Source organism: Muntiacus reevesi, chromosome 2 (assembly GCF_963930625.1).
Source record: "Muntiacus reevesi chromosome 2, mMunRee1.1, whole genome shotgun sequence".
Taxonomy (NCBI): domain Eukaryota; kingdom Metazoa; phylum Chordata; class Mammalia; order Artiodactyla; family Cervidae; genus Muntiacus; species Muntiacus reevesi.
In genome coordinates this window covers 50,226,305-50,246,462 of record NC_089250.1, presented here as the reverse complement: position 1 = coordinate 50,246,462, position 20,158 = coordinate 50,226,305, and the positions used below count along the sequence as shown (strand labels likewise).

Sequence of the window (20,158 nt, the reverse complement as noted above, 5' to 3'; positions counted from 1 at the left end):
TTTATAGCTTTGTATCTTAAACATGAATAGATGATCAATTAATATTTGTAGATAAGTTTAGTGGGAGCCTAAAACCTCAACCAGGGTCATGATACAAGGAGGTTTTGGTGGGTTAACTCAAACAAAATATTTATTGCTCACAACTTAGCTAAAAGTACTTTCCTGGCTATTGAATATTTATGAGAAAATCAATCTGTATCTCTAGAGACATACTGTGTTTTGTTTCAGTTTTTAAATACATGTTTCTTTCTTTCCATAGATACTCTTCTTATTGACTATCAGTTTACCTTTAGCCTATCCCAGGAAGATGACCGCTATTACACAGCCATCAATTTTGTGGCAACACCTGATGAAGTAAGATATCAAAGTCTTCTTACTTTGTTTTGTATTTCTGTGGATCTTTTCCTTGGTCATTATGGATAGAAGCACTGCCTTAGCAGTGGTCTCCAGAGTGGAGTCCACAGGATAATGTTTAGAGGTACAGGAAAGAAGTGTTAGACTCTGCCTCTTATCTCCTTTCTATTTAAAAGGTAAGAATGGTGTTGTTAAGATTTTCCATGGTCTGATATACAGACTGAAATTGACTCCACACATACTTGGTTTATCCGTCAGCCCCTCACAGCCCCACACAGGAAAGGAGAGGAGACTGCAAGGGGAACTTCCTTGTTAGTGGGGCAGTGGCAGAACCCAGTCTTACTGCTTTAAAATAGAAATTAATACCAGTGATGCAGGCAGAGGTAACACTTAATCTCCTAGAATGAGTTCTTAGCCTCATTAGGAGCTTAAAACAGTGAAGGTTTAGTTGCCTCATAAGAATTCAGCCAGAAATAATTGAAATTACTACTAAGTAACTGTTTAAAATATATTTTTATGTCTATTGTTGTTAATGGTGAACCCCAGCATGCCATAAGGTGTTACCTAGAAGTAAAAGGGAGCCAACACAGTGTGACATTTAAAAGTGAAGTGTCTAGAACATAAACACACACCTATATGATTTCTTCAATGAGATGTAAAGTCATTTAATACCTACTCTGGTACATAATGAAATTTTACTAAACTTGATGATAAATTATTTAGGCGCTTCCTTGGAGGCTTCTTATTATCAATATACACAAAACTATTTACCATTACAAAAATATGGTAAATATAACAGTACATGGAAAACAATATGATAATGAGCCAAAGTATATTCCTTTGATAACAAATGTTATTAGCAAGCACGGCTAAATTTAAGAAATAAATAAATCAGTAGAAAAATGAAGTCCAGTATGGGATGTTTACAATTAAATGAAAGTAAGATTTGTTTTTATATTCCAGAGTTATACACTGTATGTGTCTTGTTTTTTACAAAAGCACCAGGATTTCAAGTTTACTAATCCTTTCCGTGGAAAGAAGTAATTGCTAGTAATTACCTGGTCAGGGAACTAAGATCCTACCTGCCGCAACGTGGCCAAATAAATAGATATACACTTGAGCTGTCCCTTCAAGAGGATGGTGAGGCTTTATCAATAAATGAGAAGGTAACTGCTTTATCAGAGGATCTTCTGGTTTGGAAATCATGTTTTGGAAATAGCTGTTTGGAAATGCTTCCATTGTTGTAATTTTTATGCTGAAAAACTATCAAAAGAATGCTCTTTAAAACCTTTATTTTCTAACCCATTTAAAAATTTTTCAGTGTGAAGAATTTCAGCAAGATTACATTCAAAAATACAAAATACAGCATCTGACTCATTTGGAACAACAATTTTTTGACCCCAAGAAACAGATTTATTAGCCAAGTTTTAGGGAAAACTAAAAATTAGAATCATGATTTACCTAGCACAGCTGACAGTGTTCTTTTTCCAGGTGGTCCAGAACATTCCTCAGAGATACCTTTTTCAGTCATTAAAACCAAGAGTCAAAATAAACTAGGTGTTAAAATTGCTGTATCTCTAAGTGGTATACAAAGTTTTCAAAGATAATAAAGCATATTCTGTCATTTCTCTTGAAATAATATTTTTAGTGAGAGAAAAATATTCTTAATCATGGGTGAAGACAATCAAGTTTTAAAATTTAAAAAAAAGAAAGGTTAGAATTCGTGTAACTCTATGGCTGATTCACATCAATGTATGACAAAACCCATTGAAAAATAAAAAAAATAAAATAAAAATAAAAAAAAAAGAAAAGTAAATTCAAACAGTTTTAATTGAATTAAAAAAAAAAAAGAAAGGTTAAAATTTAGTGTATTTCAGCTTTATGTGCTGTTTCTTAAAAACCATTTCCATTTTGAACTTTATACTCTATTTAATCTATGGGTTCAGAAGTATATAGATTTGATTTATAAATGACAGTTGATCAAGTGTCTTACTCTCCAGACATTTGGAAAAGGCTGCCCAAAGGATCCTTAAGAGACTGGTTCCCCTTATATAGGTCACAGAATGTAGGTCATTGTGCTCTGGTGAGGGTCTTTTTTTAAAAGATACTTTTTTGTAGAGTTTGGCATCTGATAAAGCATTAAATATCCTACTTTTATGGGAGGGAAATGAAACTTGTTTAGGGTATATTGCTTATCAAAATTTTGCTAACTGTCTTTTAAACATTGAGTTTCTCTTAAGACATTAAAATTTTTATTTGTAATTAAGAAAGTTGAGAGTAGTAAAATTTACCACTTTAAAACCAAGAAACTTTTAGAGTAATTAATTTTCTAATTATTTGTACATCTCACCAGCAAAACAGGGATTTGGACATGTTCATCAATGCTTCCAAAAACTTCAACCTCAACATCACCTGGGCTGCCAGCTTCTCAGGTAAAGACATACCTAGAGAAGACCTTCCAAGTGGAGATAATTGATTGAGAAAGAGTTGAGAAAAAAGGGGCTGTGGAGACAGACAGATGGATTCGAAACCCTAACCCTTTGCTACTTATTAGCTGGAAGACCTTGAGCAAGTATCTAAAACCTATCTCTAGACCCATAGGATTTTTTTATCTTAAAAAGAAAGTAATAATACTTATCTCCTGTAGTTGTGTAGATTAAATTCAGCTATGCCTGTCAGTGCCTGCCATGGTATCAAGACCAGTACGTGCTCACTACCTCACCTGGCTAACACATAAATACCATTGCTACAGTCACTATTCTGGCACTACCATCATCATTCATGCTTCAGAAGTGAAAAATGCAACATTTTTAATAGAATGAGATTTTAGTGGGTACAGAGAAAAATGTGCTTTGGAAATTAAATAAAGCTTTATGAGCAAAGCTTTTGCTGTCTTGTTTACCTTACTATGATTTACTAAAGAAGATCTGCTGGGCAGAAAATCTACTAAAGAAAGAAAAGGTGGCCCTGATATAGTAGTTGAGAAATAGCTCAGTGGACCTGGATTTGAATTCTGCCTGTTACTTCAACTATGCTTTCTGAGTCAGTTTGCTCAGGTATGAAATGGGATAATGAAAATACCCAGCCATGTAGAATATCCTGAGGATTAAATGAGATAATAAATGAAGTACTCAGTGTAGTGCTAGAAACATGGTAAATTCTCATCAAATGGTAATTATGTTTCATCATCATTACTGTCACAATACTATCTTTTGGTCAAAATATGACCAGTTAGACTGAAACAAAATAAAAACATTACTTTGTACATCAGTTTGTGTTTATCATGTCAGAGTCTTTGTTTGGAGAAAGGTAGCAGCCCTGAGCATGTGATTGATTTCCAGTGACAGCTGGACTCCAGCCATGGGAAAAGCCTGTTTTATGAGTCTCTATAGATGCTAGAATTCCTGGCAGAGGGACGATATTGAATGTTGAAGGACTGCTTGGGAATAGGATGAGTTTATATCAGGTCAGGGGGATTTAAAGGCAGTTGTAGTTGGTAGCAGAAGCGACTGAGTGACCCCTAAAAACTCCTTCCTCCCTGCTAGTGTTGAGACTTAAGGTCACTGCTAGTTAGGAAGTGATGGCTGAATCTGTGTCCCTTGTATGGGGGATCTGGAGCACTGCCAAACAGGTTTAAGGGGGTAAATTCAAAGCAAGTGAAGTGGGCAGAGTGAATGCCGTTGCTTCAAAGTTACTGCAGCCTGTTTCTGTAGGAGAAGGTGTCGGGGTTCCTAGTAAAACCATTTGGGTTGAGGGCACAGGCTTGTGTATCAGCCTGCCCAGCTTCAAATCCAGACTCTTCCTAGCTGTGTGATCTGAATAGTTTCTTAATTTTCCTGAACCTAAGTTTTCTGATGTGTAAATGAGAAGGATAGTAATTGTTAGAATTAAATGAGATTGAGTTGTTAAGTGCTATTTCTGGAACACAGTGTTTAATAAATTCTAACTATTATCATTAGGGCAGATTCTGCCCCCCCCCCCCCCCCCCAAAAAAATCTCTTTATTTAATTCTTTTCTTCTTAACAGCTGGAACCCAAGCTGGAGAAGAGATGCCTGTTGTTTCAAAAACCAACATTAAGGAGTACAAAGATAGTTTCTCTAATGAGAAGTTTGATTTTCGCAACCACCCAAATATCACTTTCTTTGTTTATGTCAGTAATTTCACCTGGCCCATCAAAATTCAGGTAAGAAGTGCTTTTACATCTTACAAAGATGGTAAAATCTCTGTAGTGGAGACTTAAATTCATTAATGTGTAACTTACTGTAAATGAGATGTATAATATTAATACTGCTTTGCCTTTGTGATATCTGTGATAAAGGAATGCTGAGCACAGACCATAAAGAAGATTGTAGTGGGGCTAACTTAAATCACTTATGAATGAAATTTATAAGCACTTTTGAAAGCAAGCTGGTATATAACAGATTTGGTAATTACACCTGTATTCATTTCTTCATTGAGGACTTGCCAGTTAAAAGCCTGTAGAGCTACACAAAGAGCCTCAGTTCTGGAATGAGTAAGGTGGCTATAAGTGAAGCAAACAAATATAACCAGTGAAAGCTGAAGTGTGGAAATTGCCATACGAAAAGAACCCCAAATGCTCTTGGAGTTTAAAGGAGGATAGGATGGAGTGTAATGAGGACACAGTGTGGGGCAGTGTTTAAGGTCGCCTTAAGAGTTTAGGTCTTTAGTCAGACAGATGCAGGTTTGAGTCCTGGCTTGTTCCTGTAGCATCTCCATGTCAGATTCTTTGTATTGTGACCTGAAAGTGTAGGTCTGAGGGTTCTTGTTGGCTGCTGCAGCCACTGCTGCTGCCAGCCTGCTCCTTTCTCTGTTCCCAGGGGCCTAGTGCACTCCTGGCCCCATTTGTGCTCTTTATAACCAAGCGCCATTGTGTCTTTGGGGCCTTGCCTTAGTGCTTTGTGCTTTAACCCCTTTCCTTTTGGGGAAAGGTGGAATTTGGGAAGGGTGAACTTTGAACAGTTGGTTTACCTTCAGCTGAGGACGTGTGGTCGCTGGACTGGGGCTGAGGATACTTGCCGACTTTCAGTGGCACTGTCTAGTGAAGCAAGTCTGCACTAATCACTTGGGATGGGCTTGAAATCTAGTTCCGGTGGGTGTGTGTTCACGCCTTGAGACTAGCTAAAGAACAGTCAGTCACTCTTTTCCTTTCTGGAGGGTGGGGGACAGGCTCAGCATCATAATGTTACTCACCACTCTCTTTTCTCTTCCCATCTAGGTGATCTATAAATTTACCCTCTAATCTACTTTTTCCTTTGTTCTGTCACACCGTCTGCTTCCCTTTCCAGTTAGCCTTCTTATAAACGTTGACCACACTCCCTGTTTCCGTTTCCTCATATCCACTCATGCATCAGTCCAACTTCTTCCTTCACCACATCCTGAAGTTACCTGTCATGGTGGGCTCCAGTGACTGAATTCTTTAGTCCCCTTTTCCTTCTCATTGCATGATTTGAGTCACTATCCTTCTTGCCTTCCTGGTCCTTTCCTTGTCTCATTCTCTGGTCTGTCTTTTTAAGGAATCTTTTAAAAAATTAGGGCTGTCTGGGATTCAGGTCGTGGTTCTCCTCTGTCTTTATCGCATGCATGAGACTCACTGTACCACTGGTAATTCTCAGTACGCTGTCTTCAGCCCTACTTATGCTTGAACGCCAGACAAGTGTTCTTGGTTGATGCCTAGACATTTCTACCTGGCCACTCATAAGCTCCCTGTACTCAGGGAGTCATTCTTGTACTCTTAGGCCCAAACCCTGTGCCTCGTTCTAGCGAATGGCACTACCATTTGTCCTATTGCATAAACCATGACCCTGGAAGTTATTTGCATTCCTGGAATAAACCTGACTTGCAATGATATATTGTTTTTTTACTTTATGCATTGCTGGACTCAGTTTGCTAATACTTTGATTTGAATTTTGTATCTGTCTCAGTAAGAAAGTCCATAATTTTCCTTTCCTGTCTTTGTTATAGTTATTAAACTAGCCTTTAATTATAAGTTGAGAAGTTAGTTCTCTCATTTATGGAAAAAATTATATAACTTTAGAATTGTATGCGATCTGTCTTGTGAAACCATTTGCTTCTGGTGTTTTATTTGTGGAGTTTGTTTTCTAACTGCTGATTCCAATAGTTACAGGATATTTTGGATACTCTATCTGCATCCATTTAGATAATTTTTTCTAGATATTATTTCATGTATTTTCAAATTTTCTGACACAAAGTTGTTCACACTCTCCTCTCTTCCTATCTTTGCAGCCTCTGTTCTTACTGAATCATATGCTTAAAACTGGTTGAAGCCATATTAATAAATTTTATCTTAATATTTACCCCAATTTTTTAAAGTTTAAAAAAAAGCAAGCTTTTTCTGTAGACATTAACAAGCTTATTCTAATGTTTCTATGAAAAGCAAAGATTCTAAAATAGCTATAACAGTTTTGAAAAGAGGAATAAATTGAGAAGAATTACTATATGAAATATTAATAAGGCTTTCTATTTAGCTATAGTAATCAAGACATTGTGGTTATTATTGGAAGGATAGACACGTAGATCAGTAGAACAGAATAAAGAACCCAGAAATAGAACCGCATAAATACATCCAACTGATTTTTGACAGGTGCAGTTAGTTCAGTGGAAGGACAGCCTTTTCAACAAAAAGCTACTAGAACAGTTGGACAATCATAGACAAGTAAATGAACTTTGACCTAAACCTTACATCTTATACAAAAATTAATTCAGTGTGGATAACAGATATAAGTGTAAAATGTAGAACTATAAAACTTTTAGGGGGGGAAAAAAGGAGAACATCTTCATATCCTAAAACTAGGCAAAAGATTTTCTTTTCTTTTTTTTTTTTTTAAGATTTTCATATTTGACAACAAAAACATGACCTATGAAAAAAATAGCTCACATCAAAATCAGAAGCTTTGCTTTGTGAAAGACCTTGGTAGGAGAATGAAAAACAAGCTATATTCTGTGAGAAAATATTTGCAAAAGATATTATTGACAAAGGACTTGTATCTGGAAGATAAGATGAATTCTCAAAACGCAACATTAAAAAGCAGTCCAGTCAGAAAATGGACAAAAGACATGGAGACATTTTATCAAAGAAGATATAAATATGGTAGATAACAACATGAAAGATGCTCAGCTTTAAAAGCTGTTCAAGAAATACAAATTAAAGCCAAGAAGGGGAATTCTCTGGTGGTCCAGTAGTTAGGATTCCACACTTCCACTGGCTGAGGCCCCAAGCTTCAATCCCTAGTTGAAGAACAGAGATCCCACAAGCCACATGGTGTGGCCAAAAAAAAACACAAAACACATCCCACAATTAGAATGAGATATTACTACACACCTATCAAGTGGCTAAAATTTAAAACAGTAATAACACCAAATGTTAGAATTCAGAGAAATTAGATCATGCATACATTGCTGGTAAGATGGTACAGGCACTCTGGAAAATATCAGTAGTTCAGTGTTTTTCTTATAAAACTAAATTCTGGCTTACTATACTTAACCCAGCAATTGTATCCCTGGGCATTTATCCCAGAGAAACAAAAACTGATGTTCATACAGACACTTGTAGAGCAGTATTTAGCAGCTTTATTCATAATAGCCCCAAACTGAAAGCAACCCAAGTATTCTTCAACAGGTGAATGATTAAATGAACTGTATTACATACATATCATGTAATAATATTCAGGAATAAAAAGAAACAAACTGTTGATAAAACAGCTTGTATGAATCCGAGGAAATTGTGCTGAGTAGGAAAAATATCTGAAAAATTTACATGCTGCATGATTCCAATTATATAACATTTGAACATAAAAATTTTAGACCAAAAATAGATACAGACCTACTGATGCTTCAACTTTCTTTGACTTCTGGACCTTCTTTTCAAAGGGCTTATCAGATGAGATCAGACCCAGTCACACTCCAGAGGAGAGGACTGTACAGGGTATGCACATCAGTGTAGTAGGCATCTTAGGAGCCGTATTAAAATTCTCTCTGCCATTGGCTATATTTGGCGTGGGGCTAGCAGGGTTAGGTTGTTTCTCTGATCCTAGGGAATATGAGCTCTAGGCTCTGCTTAGTACAGTTACATTTTGATAACATCTGCTAACTCTGCCAAGTTATAGAGCACATACAATTGTAAAATATTTTATTTTAAAATATAATTTATTTACTTGTTTTAAGTTGAAGTTGTTTCTATACTGATATATCTTGTTATATTCTAAATCTGATTGAACTTCAAGTTTTGTTTCTTATAGTTGAAAAATTATTTTATTTTTTTAAGAGTCTTAATATTTTTTTAAGATTCTTAGTGACAATCTTGACTTATGTTGCTGATATTTTTTCCCATTTGGAAAGAGGGCTCTGGGCATATAAACAGGCTTTTGTGCTGGAGATAGCTGTGCTGTTGCCAGTGCCGAGTTCTAGTTGTTTTTTTTCCTCCCAATGCCCAGTTGCTCCACCCTCTGAAAGTCACTGAAATGGTCATTTCCTTCTAGAGGGATCTCTTCCCCACACTCACTTTTTTTAAGTACTCATTTCAAGTTTAAGACTCAAAGAAATATTGGTTTCCTGCCTGATTTTTTGGTGCTCTTCACCTGAACTGGATCACTCATTTGAATAAGATCCACTTACGAAAGCTGCATTCAGGAGCACTTCGGAAAATAAATGATGGCATGTTCACCATTTAGTTTGCCAGGCTTTCCTTGAGAAACAGGTAAGTTCTTTTGAAAATATATCTTTTTGCTCTTTGGTACAAAAAGCTGCAGTTTTCACAAGCAATGTGACTGGACCTTTGGTGTCTTTATACAAGAACCTGATCAGTTCTGGTTCTCTCCACACTGGGGAGTGTATCTGGTGTGTGCTGAGTGGAGGACTGAGCTTGTACCTGGGCAGATGTGAGCCTGTTCTCAACAGAGGGGCTGTACCCTTCTTTATTGCTTTATTTTCCTCAGATTTAGCCTTTTTAGGTGTAGTTAGCTTTTAAATACACCCTTGGAGACTGTACAGATTTAGTTAAAATGTAGAGACTTATTTAAGGAAGAGAACAGGGAAATGTATAAATGGTACAGTGTAAGCCATTCGGTTAAATTTCAGTATGACTTTCAATGCAGAAAAAAGCCTTTTTTCTTTTTTTGTCTTTGATTTTCATTATTTAAAGCAAAGTGAGGCAGTTTATTTCTCTACTCAGCAACTTGTGTAAATATTAGTGCTTTAAAAATGGTAATGGTAAACTCAAATTCTTTCACTCTGAACTGATCCCAGAATTCTTTTCCATAATTAGGAACAGATCAAAACCTACAACTGCTAACCGAAGGAGTTTGAAACTAACTATAAAAATCCTTGTAGATTCCGTTTAAAATTTTTTAAAAACCACCCAGACTGAAAAGGCCTGTGTGTCAGAGGGTGGTGGGTATGTTGGGTCAGTTGTGCCTAGTTTCTGGTTGGTTGCTCTTGAAAGTTAGTGCCCCTTCCTTAGCCCTTGCTTTCTGAAAGTGATTCTAGGTGTTCCCCGAGTCAGCAGGATTCACCTCTTCAGCCACGGCTATAGTGTGGGAGGGTAGGTATTCAGGATGGAGGATGCACAGACAGACATTGTGTGTGAGATGGGAAGGTGGGTGGTGGCACTGAGATTCTGGCTTGTTACTGGCTCTGCAACAGAGGTTGTTATTGAAAGTGGAACTAATATTAAAGTTCTCTCCAGGCTGGGTGTTTCATTTGCTAGTTTATGTAAGAGGCTAGTGTTCACAAATGAAGGCAACACAGAATTTATATTGAGCACTGGGCACTCATTTAGATGTTAGAGTTATGTTTATGGGTGCTAATAGGATTCCTACACTAAGCAAAGGATGTATGAAACTTTTGTTGACTCAGGTATACTTTTTTTTAGTAGCAGCTTTATTGAGATGTAAGTCACATACCATACAATTCACCCATTTAAAGTGCACAATTTAGTGGTTTTTAGTATATTCACAGAATATTTTAGAATCTTTTCATCACCCTGAAAAGAAACTCCATACCCAGATGCAGTCCCTTCCCATTTCTTCCTCTAGCCCCTGGCAGCCACCAGTCAATTTTCTTTCTCTGCAGATTTGCCTGTTTTGGGCATTTCATAGAAATTGAATCATGTAATAGGTGGTCCTTTGTAGCTGGGCTCTTCGACTTAGCATAATGTTTTCAAAGTGCAACCATATTTAGTGTTTTAGTACTTCATTCCTTTTTAAGACTGAATAGTATTCTGTTGTATGGATAAACCACATTTTTTGTTTATCTGTTCATCTGTTGATGGATACTTGGGCTGTTTTCACTCTTTAGCTTTTATGAATAGTCAGATACATGTCTAAAATTCATATTTATTGTATAATAATAATATATACACACAGCTCCTGGTGTTAGATATCTGTATCTTAAGGATTTTAAGAATTATAAAGCCATGAAATGCATTTAGAACTAAACTACTTAAAGTATAAATCTGGACTTCCCTGGCGGTCTAGGGATTGAGACTCCACGTTCCCAATGCAAAGGGCATGCGTTCAGTCCTCATCAGAGAACTAAGATCCCACATGCTGCACAGCGCAGCTGAAAAAAAAAATAAAGTGTAAATCTTTCTTAATTTAAGTTGTCTTTTAAACTTCTTATGCTACCTCGTGGTTTTCTTTCATCATGATCATTGTTATTCCTTCTTCTGAAAAGTCTCCTCTCTTCTGCTTTTCAGCTTTGACTGTTTCTTCTCAGTTCTTCAGTGCCATTGTTCCCTTGGGTTTCCTCTGGGCCCTTTTCCCCTGGACAGAGCCCCATCCACACCATCTGTGAACACCACCTATGGCTGAGATGGGTAGGTCTTTTTCTAGCAGACCTCTCTTTTGTGATGTCCATAGCCAAGACCCACTTGCCTGCCTTTAACATCAACTCACTTAGCTCACCTTCTGACCCAGAGAGGCAGCCATGAGTGGAAAGCAGGAGCGAAGCTGGGAGGCAGGGTGTGCCCCCATGCTCCTGGACCTCCTGGGAGAAGAAGGGCGTGCTCTGTGATGCCCAAGTCTGCATGAAGTCCTAAGGAACATGTTAGTACTAGTTCAGGGTGGGGCAGGGATATGTTTAGTCACTTTCCAGGACTACTAGGACTTGAGCAGAGCCAGAGTAACAGTTCTGTGAGCGAGGAGCTGGAGAGAAGGGCAGGCAGAAGCTGTCATGAGGCTGGGGCATATCCCGTAGCAGCTTCCTTTCCTCACCTGTGCCTCCACAGTCATGGATGTGTCTGTTTTTTCACTCTACAGAGATTTCCATAAGGGCAAGGGCTTTTTTATATTCCTGTGTCCTCACGCTCCATAAATGTGCACTAGATGAACACATCGTTGTAGATGAGAGCTTTATGCTCAGGATCAGAACCTTGGGGATTTTGGCAACTTTTGTAACATTTATATAGGTAATGGAAGCTATTTTCTGATATTGTATGCATAATTGTTGACTAGCGCTAAAGAGCCAGCAGGGATTAGAGACCAAGAATTTGTCATCCCAATCTACACAGTATGGTGTTAGAGGATTGAATTGTTCTAGTTTGGAATTTTGTCAGACTCTCAAAAGAGTGGAGAAGTAGAAGAAAAGAGAAAGATGAGGACACAAACATTCCTAATTTTACAAAGAGAGTAAGTTAAGAAATACTATCTGTATTGAAATACTTAAGAATGAAATGATAGGATATCTGGGGTGTGCCTCAAAATAATTTTGGGGAAGTAGGTAGAGTATGGATAAAATAAGATTGTCCATGGGCTGTAAATATTAATGCTGAGTGATAAGCACTTGAGGTTCATTATACTATTCTCTCTACTCGTTAAAAGCTTAAAAATTTTCCACAATAAAATGATTTTTAGAGATAATACAGATAATTGAATAAGAATTAAAGGTTCAAGTACATTATTTAACCTCCCAAAAGTAGCTGCAGGATTATGCCTCGACTGGGACATATCTCAAAACTGACCTTCTGTTCTCCTTTTCAGGAAGCACACAACACTGTATTAGAGCTTTACCAGTTATTAGCCATTATTGGGCAGTTTTAGAACAATCAGAGGGCAGGCGGAAAACCTCTTCTTCCTCATCCCAGCATATTTCCATCTTGGTGAAAATGGCAAAGGGAGCTTCACCCAAGAGCTACTGACCTCCCCTCCCCACCCAGCCCCCAGGCAGGAGTGCCTTCCAGTGAGCCTGTGAGGTTTGGGAAGCCGCTTTCCAGTGGGCCATAGCTCTATTGCCTTCTGCTCCTACACCCTTTTGTGGGTAAAAGACACATCCTCTCCCTGTATCCAAGGGTTAGATTATATCCATTTCCTGTCTGTTTTGGCATCTTTTCATCACTATCACCCGCAGGATAATAACATAGAAATTATAACAGAAGCAGCAAAAACAGTGTTATAACTCTACTAGGGGACTGGGGAGTAGAGAGTGATGGCTAATATAGCAGGAAGTTAGTAAGTGATGCCTAAAGTAATTAAATCAGGAAATAACAATTTTAAAAAAGCAAAAAACTTATTAGTGCTAAAAAGGTAAACCACTCTCCCTCCACCCACCACCAGAAGAACTGAAAAGAAATCTAATTAAAGGAGAGGGCCTCTGGAGAGAAGTCTTAAGAAGAGGAGGGAGTGGGCAGGAATCAATCATGTATATTTAGTTATTAATGTTCTTGAGGTTCTTTTGGTTTTTTTAGTTGAAGCATGTGTGATCTAGTTTCCTAACAAGGGATGGAACCTGGGCCCCCTGCGTTGGGAACACAGAATCTTAACATCTGGACCACCAGAGAAGTCCTCTTAGTGGTTTTTAATTACTGATGAACACAATAAAATAAATACAGATTCTGGAGAGTGGTAAAAATGAATGACTGGAAGGAGATTTGAGGAAGAGAGCCCAGAGGTTGGCAGTGGACATATGGTGAGTGTTAGCATGCATGTCAGGAATGAGCAGGTTGGTGGCGTTACCCAGTCTTGAGGCTCTGACCAGAGCTTGGGTATGTATACAGTTTCTGTGCCTGTGCAAACCAGCATTAGGTTTGTGATGTGTGAAGCCAGTTCAGAAGACTGGATCACTGGGATCCAGTCCAGAACCTATGGTCTCAACATAGAGTTCCATATAGGACTTAGGTTTAAAAAAACACTCACAGTGGTGGCAGCACTAATAAGCTCAACTGATGGTCATGGAATCTTCATCCTTGGCATAGGTGAGGCCTGACTGGAAAGCTGTTTGTAAACAGGCCTAAGTTCTTATGGGAGCAGTCAGACCTCTCCTGGCTTTGCAGTGTTCAGAGTTACATGGCAAGACTGACATGGTCCAACCAGGAGCCAGAGGGCCACCATGACCGTTTAAACCCTCTCTGGTCCTAATGTCAGGTCTTCAACATCTGCAGAGCCTGGCCTTTCGGGGAGAGCTGAGGAGCAGATGGGCCACAGTCTGGAAGGGCTCCCTGACCAGGTGGAGCTGGGCCCTAATGGAGCTGCTGGCCTCAGAGGATAAGGAAGCAGCCCACAGAGATTCTGCCATGTGCATATAGACTCTGGGTTTTCTTGCAGCCTGATGGGTGCTGCCTTGGAGCTAGAAAACTTACCTCACAGGGTAGCTGGCTATCCATTCCCAACCTCTCCCTGACTTAAATGCTAGTAACAGTGAAGATTGTTTTTGGTGGAGAAGATAAAGGCAAATTAGAGGTTCTTCCCGTCTCTTTTCAAACCTTCTATACTAAACAGTGATTTTTCCCTATTCATTCATTTATATCTGCTTTGTAGATTATATGTTGCTGTTCAGTCTCCAAGTTGCATCTGACACTTTGCAACCCCATGGACTGCAGCACCCCAAATCTCCCAGAGTTTGCCCAAGTTCATGTCCATTGAATCGGTGATGCCATCCAACCATCTCATGCTCTGTCACCCTCTTCTCCTTTTGCCTTCAATCTTTCCCAGCATCAGGGTCTTTTCCGATGAGTCAGCTCTTTCCATCAAGTGACCAAAGTATTAGAGCTTTAGGTTCAGCATCAGTCCTTCCAGTGAGTATTCAAGGTTGATTTCCTTCAAGATTGACTGGTTTGATCTCCTTGCTGTCCAAGGGATCTTGGACAAGAGTCTTCTCCAGCACCACAGTTCGAAAACATCAATTCTTTGGCACTCTGCCTTCCTTATGGTCCAGCTTTCACATCCATACATGACTACTGGAAAGACCATAGCCGTGACTATATGGATCTTTGCCAGCAGTAATGTCTTTGCTTTTTAATACACTGTCTAGGTTTGTTATAGCTTTCCTGCCAAGAAGCAAGCATCTTCTAATTTCATTGCTGCAGTCACCATCTGCAGTGATGTTAGAGCCCAAGAAGATGAAACCTGTTACTGCTTTCACCTTTTCCCCATCTGTTTGCCATGAGATGATGGGACGGGATGCCATGATCTTAGTTTTTTTTAATATTGAGTTTTAAGCCAGCTTTTTCACTCTCTTCTTTTACCCTCATCAAGAGGTTCTTTAGTTCCTCTTCACTTTCTGCTGTTAAAGTGGTATCATCTGCATATCTGAGGTTGTTGATATTTCTCCCTAAAGTCTTGATTCCAGCTTGTAACTCATCCAGCCTAGCATTGAGTGCACAATAAACAGCCTTGTACTCCTTTCTCAATTTTGAACCAGTCAGGTGTTCCATATAAGGTTCTAACTGTTGCTTCTTGAGCCACCTCCAGGTTTCTCAGGAGACAGGTAAGAAGATGGTCTAGTATTCCCATCTGTTTAAGAGTTTTCCACAGTTTGTTATGATTCACAGTCAAAGTCTTTAATGTAGTCGGTGAAACAGAGGTAGGTGTTTTCTGGAATTTCCTTGCTTTCTCTATGATCCAGTGAATGCTGGCAATTTGATCTCTGGTTCCTCTACCTTTTCTCAATCCAGCTTGAACATCTTGAAGTTCTTGGTTCATGTAATGCTGAAGCCTAGCTTGTAGGATTTTGATCATAGTCTTACTAGCATTCGAAATGAGTACAACTGTCCAGTAATCTGAACATTCTTTAGTACTGCCCTTCTTGGGAATTGGAATGAAGATTCACCTTTTTCAGTCCCGTGGCCGCTGCTGGGTTTTCCAAATTTGTTGACATATTGAGTGTGGCACTTGAAGAGCATCATCTTTTAAGATTTTAAATAGCTCTACTGGAATTCCATCACTTCCAGTAGCTTTTATTGGCAGCAGTACTTCCTAAGACCCACTTGACTTCCCACTCCAGAAAGTCTGGCTCTGGGTGAGTAACCCCACCATCATGGTTATCTGGGTCATTAAGATCTTTTTTTATACAGCTCTTCTGTGTATTATATTCAACTGCCACAAAACAAAAATTTTTTAACATTGGTATTTTGTATTATATGTAGTAGATGCAAAATACCAATATTAAAAAAATTGTTTTGTGGCAGTTGAATATAATGTGTCATATTATCTTATTTTTACAGTAAACTTGAGCTCAGCCTGTACCCACCATAGTTGATGAAATTCATTCTCAGCCTGTATTCACAGAGGCCCATCCCCTTCCTTCAGGGATATGCAGAAATCTCAGGGCTTCACTGAGTCCAGAGATCTTCATTCACTGGCTGCTACTCCTGGTGCCCTGCCCTCTAGCCATGAGATTTGTTTGAAGGCAACTATCCTCACTCTCATGTGTGGCGGGCTTGGGTGCAAAATAATCACTGGTACTTCAGAGCCTCCCCAAGGCCTACCATGTAGTCACCCTGTATTTCTCTCTACTTTCAGAACTCTAAAACATCTTCTCCATTCTCTTCATTTCCCTCCGTTTTCTAGTCTTAAAGTTTCGGCGAAACCTCTCTTCTTCTACCCCTATTCCTTCACCCCCACACGCACCCCTGGGGAAGATCCAGATTGATTCCTTTTGGTTTTTGTTTGCTTGGTTTTTGCTTTTTAAAAAAAAAAATGTTCATTTATTTGGCTGTGCTGGGTTTTAGTTGTGGTGTGCTAATAATAATAACTCTTAGTTGCGGCACCCAGCATGCTAATACCCTAATTCTCTGACCAGGGATCAAATGCGTGCCTCTGCATTGGGAATACAGAGTCCTAACCAGTAGACTACCAAGGAAGTCCGATTTTTTTTTTTTTTTAATAATTCCTTATTTCAGAGTTCCCTAAGGTGTGGCCCCTGGACAGTAGTATCAGAATAACCTGGGGAGCTTAAAGCTATTGGCGTGGTAAAAGGGACCAGGATTCTGACTTTGTTGGAAGCTCTGCAGAGTTTGAAAACCATGGATGGTCTAGTTCTTGGACTATAAAAGTGTATCTGCTTTTGTGTGGGAGGTAGGAAATTACCTTTTCATTCTTTCTCCTACAACAACAATATAAAAGCCAATAACTGATATATTCATAGAAGAATACAGGAATCCACTTTTACACGATATCTCCAGGTACACAGCCATAGTATAGGTAGAATATGATTGTTCCATACCCTAAAAGGGAAGTGGATCAAGTGCTGAGAATGTAGAAAAGAGAGCAAGTTTCCAGTGGAAGATGGGATAGCTGAATGAGAAAGGAAGTGTTTGTGCTAGGCCACAAAGGACTTGGAAGGACAGGACTCCCACTGTAGGTATGAACAACCACCACCATTGCAGGTGGTTGGGGAAGGCACCCTGGTTACAGACATTGAAGGACAATAGTGGTACTGCAACCAGAAAACACTTGTTTGACTGAAGCATAAAATTAGTGCTTGGGAAGTGCAAGTTTACAATATCCTATCCCAAATCCTGGGGCTGGAAGGGCTTCTGTGTTTCATTTCATGTAGCATACTCAAAGAGCACCCTGGGCCAGCACACCTTAATCAAACGTATTACTGAGAGTTGAGTCTATAGCCCACGTGAAAATGTAAGGGGACATAAGTTCCTGGCGTGTGAAGAGTGATACTGTTAGGAAAGGGAGAAGAAAGTAATTGTGACTTTTATTTATAGATTGTAATGGAATTTTCTTCTTTATATTAAATAGATTTTATTATAGGAGGTCTTCATTATCCTTAGTATTGGAAAAACCCACAAACACATTTCAATGTTTTTTAAAATAAATCACAAAAGAAAGGTCTGATTGGGATATTATTTTGAAAAATGAAACTCATGACTATGAAAAATGTTTAATTGTACAGTTAACAAAATTAAATTATGGCTGCAACTGTGGACCAGTTCTTAGAGGAAAACTCAATTAGGTCTTACTGAGTTTGAAGAGAGATGGGTCATTATTTTTCCAATTATCATATTCTTTTATTTAGCAAATATTTATTTAACCTCTTCATGCCATGTCTTAGGCACTAGAGATAGACAGTGGCAAAGTCCCTCATGGGTCTTATTTTCTAGTGGAAGAAAAGCCCATAAATAAGTATACATTTAAGGGCTATGTAGAAAAATTGAGCAAGATAAGAATATGGAAGTGTGACTTATAGAATATAGAAGTTGTGCAGATGGTGCTCGGAGATAAGACAGCAGGAATGGAGTCCTTCACTTCTGATTTGACTTTACAGCTTGATTTAAAAAAGAATAGCCAAAGGTCTCAACAGTTTTCCCAAGACGCTCTTAATCATATTCAGAGATTTTTGAAGGACTTAAGTCTGTATCTTTCATCCCTCTTCACTTGGTAATTCTGCCAAGTCTTTATTTGTCAATGGTTTTGTGTAATCAGTTTTCCAATAGCACTTTCACTAAAATCTCGTTTTTCATAAGACTGATTTTGCAGATGGTTTGCCTTGTTTGACAGTCTTTGAGTAGGGGACAGCCCCATTCATGCCTGTTGTCACAGTGTAATTTTTAGTAACACCTTCTTTCACTCTCAGAAGTTCTCAATTTGGACAGTAAATCCATCACCCATTAATCAAAAGATTAAGCAACAAGACTGAGTGTTAAAGCAGGGCTAGATGTTTCTAGGTGGTCAGTCTACTCATAAACATTGTTATAAGTTGTGTTTTTCTTTTTTTTTTTTTGTTTTTTTTTTCATTTATTTTTATTAGTTGGAGGCTAATTACTTTACAGTATTGTAGTGGTTTTTGCCATACATTGACATGAATCAGCCATGGATTTACATGTGTTCCCCATCTCGATCCCCACTCCCGCCTTCCTCCCCATCCCATCCCTCTGGGTCTTCCCAGTGCACCAGCCCTGAGCACTTGTCTCATGCATCCAACCTGGGCTGGTGATCTGTTTCACCCTTGATAGTATACTTGTTTCAATGCTATTCTCTCAGAACATCCCACTCTCGCCTTCTCCCACAGAGTCCAAAAGTCTGTTCTGTACATCTGTGTCTCTTTTTCTGTTTTGCATATAGGGTTACCGTTACCATCTTTTTAAATTCCATATATATGCATTAGTATACTGTATTGGTGTTTATCTTTCTGGCTTACTTCACTCTGTATAATGGGCTCCAGTTTCATCCATCTCATTAGAACTGATTCAAATAAATTATTTTTAATGGCTGAGTAATATTCCATTGTATGACCCAGCAATCCCACTCCTGGGCATACACACTGAGGAAACCAGATCTGAAAGAGACACGTGCACCCCAATGTTCATCGCAGCACTGTTTATAATAACCAGGACATGGAAGCAACCTAGATGCCCATCAGCAGACTAATGGATAAGGAAGCTGTGGTACATAAGTTGTGTTTTCTTATGAAACTTTGTAACTTTGGAGACTTAGGTAATGAACATTCAACAAAAGAAGACCATTTTTAGAATGATGTGAGTCTTGGAGACCAGCTACACTGGCTGTTTTAAAAGATTAAACAGAATTGGATGGCCTAGAATTTGTTTCTTTATGTCTTGTAACCTAGACTCTCCATTCCTCAAGACTGAATAACTTTGTTCTTATAATTGATTTTCTCCAGTCTTATTAAAAACCTTTTATGTCTGCGAACATGGTGGTGTGAGCGGGGAGGAGCCTGCGGGCCGTGGTGGGCAGCCTGCGCGCTATCTCATCAAGCAACTCGCTGTCGGCTGAGGCTCTGGGGGCTGCCGGCGGGTGCCCTGCCGCCGCTATGCACCAGCCCCGCTCTGCTGTCAGATAGGAAATTCACCCAAAAACATGAAAGGGTAACCGCCGAAAATGGTGTTGAAACAGTGGGAATCAGTAATTTTGCACAGGAGGCTTTGGGAGATGTTGTTTATTGTAGTCTGCTTGAGGTTGGGACCAAATTGAACAAACAAAAGGAGTTCGGTGCTTTGGAAAGTGTGAAAGCTGGTAGTGAACTCTGTTCTCCTTTATCAGGAGAAATAACTGAAATTAATAAAGCTGTAGCAGAAAATCCAGGACTTGTCAACAAATCTTGTTCTGAAGATGGCTTGTTATCAAGATGACGTTCAGTTACCCTTCAGAACTAGATGAACTAATGAGTGAAGAAGCAAATGAGAAATACTTAAAGTCTATTCAGTGAAAATGGAACCCCTAAATAAACTAGTTTGAAACAACTTAATCTAGCATATTTGTCTTAAATTAGTGGTGGATAGATATTTAAAAAGCAACTTTTAGCAAAAGAAACTACTTATAACAATGTTTCCTGAAGAAAATACCTCTTAATGTCCTAATGACTTCAGATAAACATTGTGCATCTTTTTCACAGCACCCGATGATTTTTAGGCTAGACTCTAGTTATAATATTCAGAATTCCTGAAATTATCTGTGATAAAACTAGTTAGAAAAATTATGCGATTCAAAGATAATATGGTTATCTTAAGCCTTATATAGTATTGTAACTTGCTTACAGCCATACCTATGTTTGGGTCAAAATGATCTTCCCACTAGAAAT

At 38.7% G+C, this 20,158-nt stretch overlaps 1 protein-coding gene and 1 pseudogene across 2 annotated transcripts in view; both read left to right on the top strand.

Moving 5' to 3' along the window:
• Positions 1-20,158, top strand: part of ATRN (attractin) — a 183,377-nt gene that overhangs the window by 124,816 nt on the left and 38,403 nt on the right. For both annotated transcript variants that reach the window (XM_065921519.1, XM_065921520.1), the window contains exons 22-24: positions 260-354; positions 2,708-2,786; positions 4,381-4,538. In XM_065921519.1, the coding sequence (XP_065777591.1) occupies positions 260-354; positions 2,708-2,786; positions 4,381-4,538 (332 nt within the window). The remainder of the gene's footprint in view (positions 1-259; positions 355-2,707; positions 2,787-4,380; positions 4,539-20,158) is intronic.
• LOC136157876 (glycine cleavage system H protein, mitochondrial pseudogene) lies at positions 19,271-19,786 on the top strand (annotated as a pseudogene).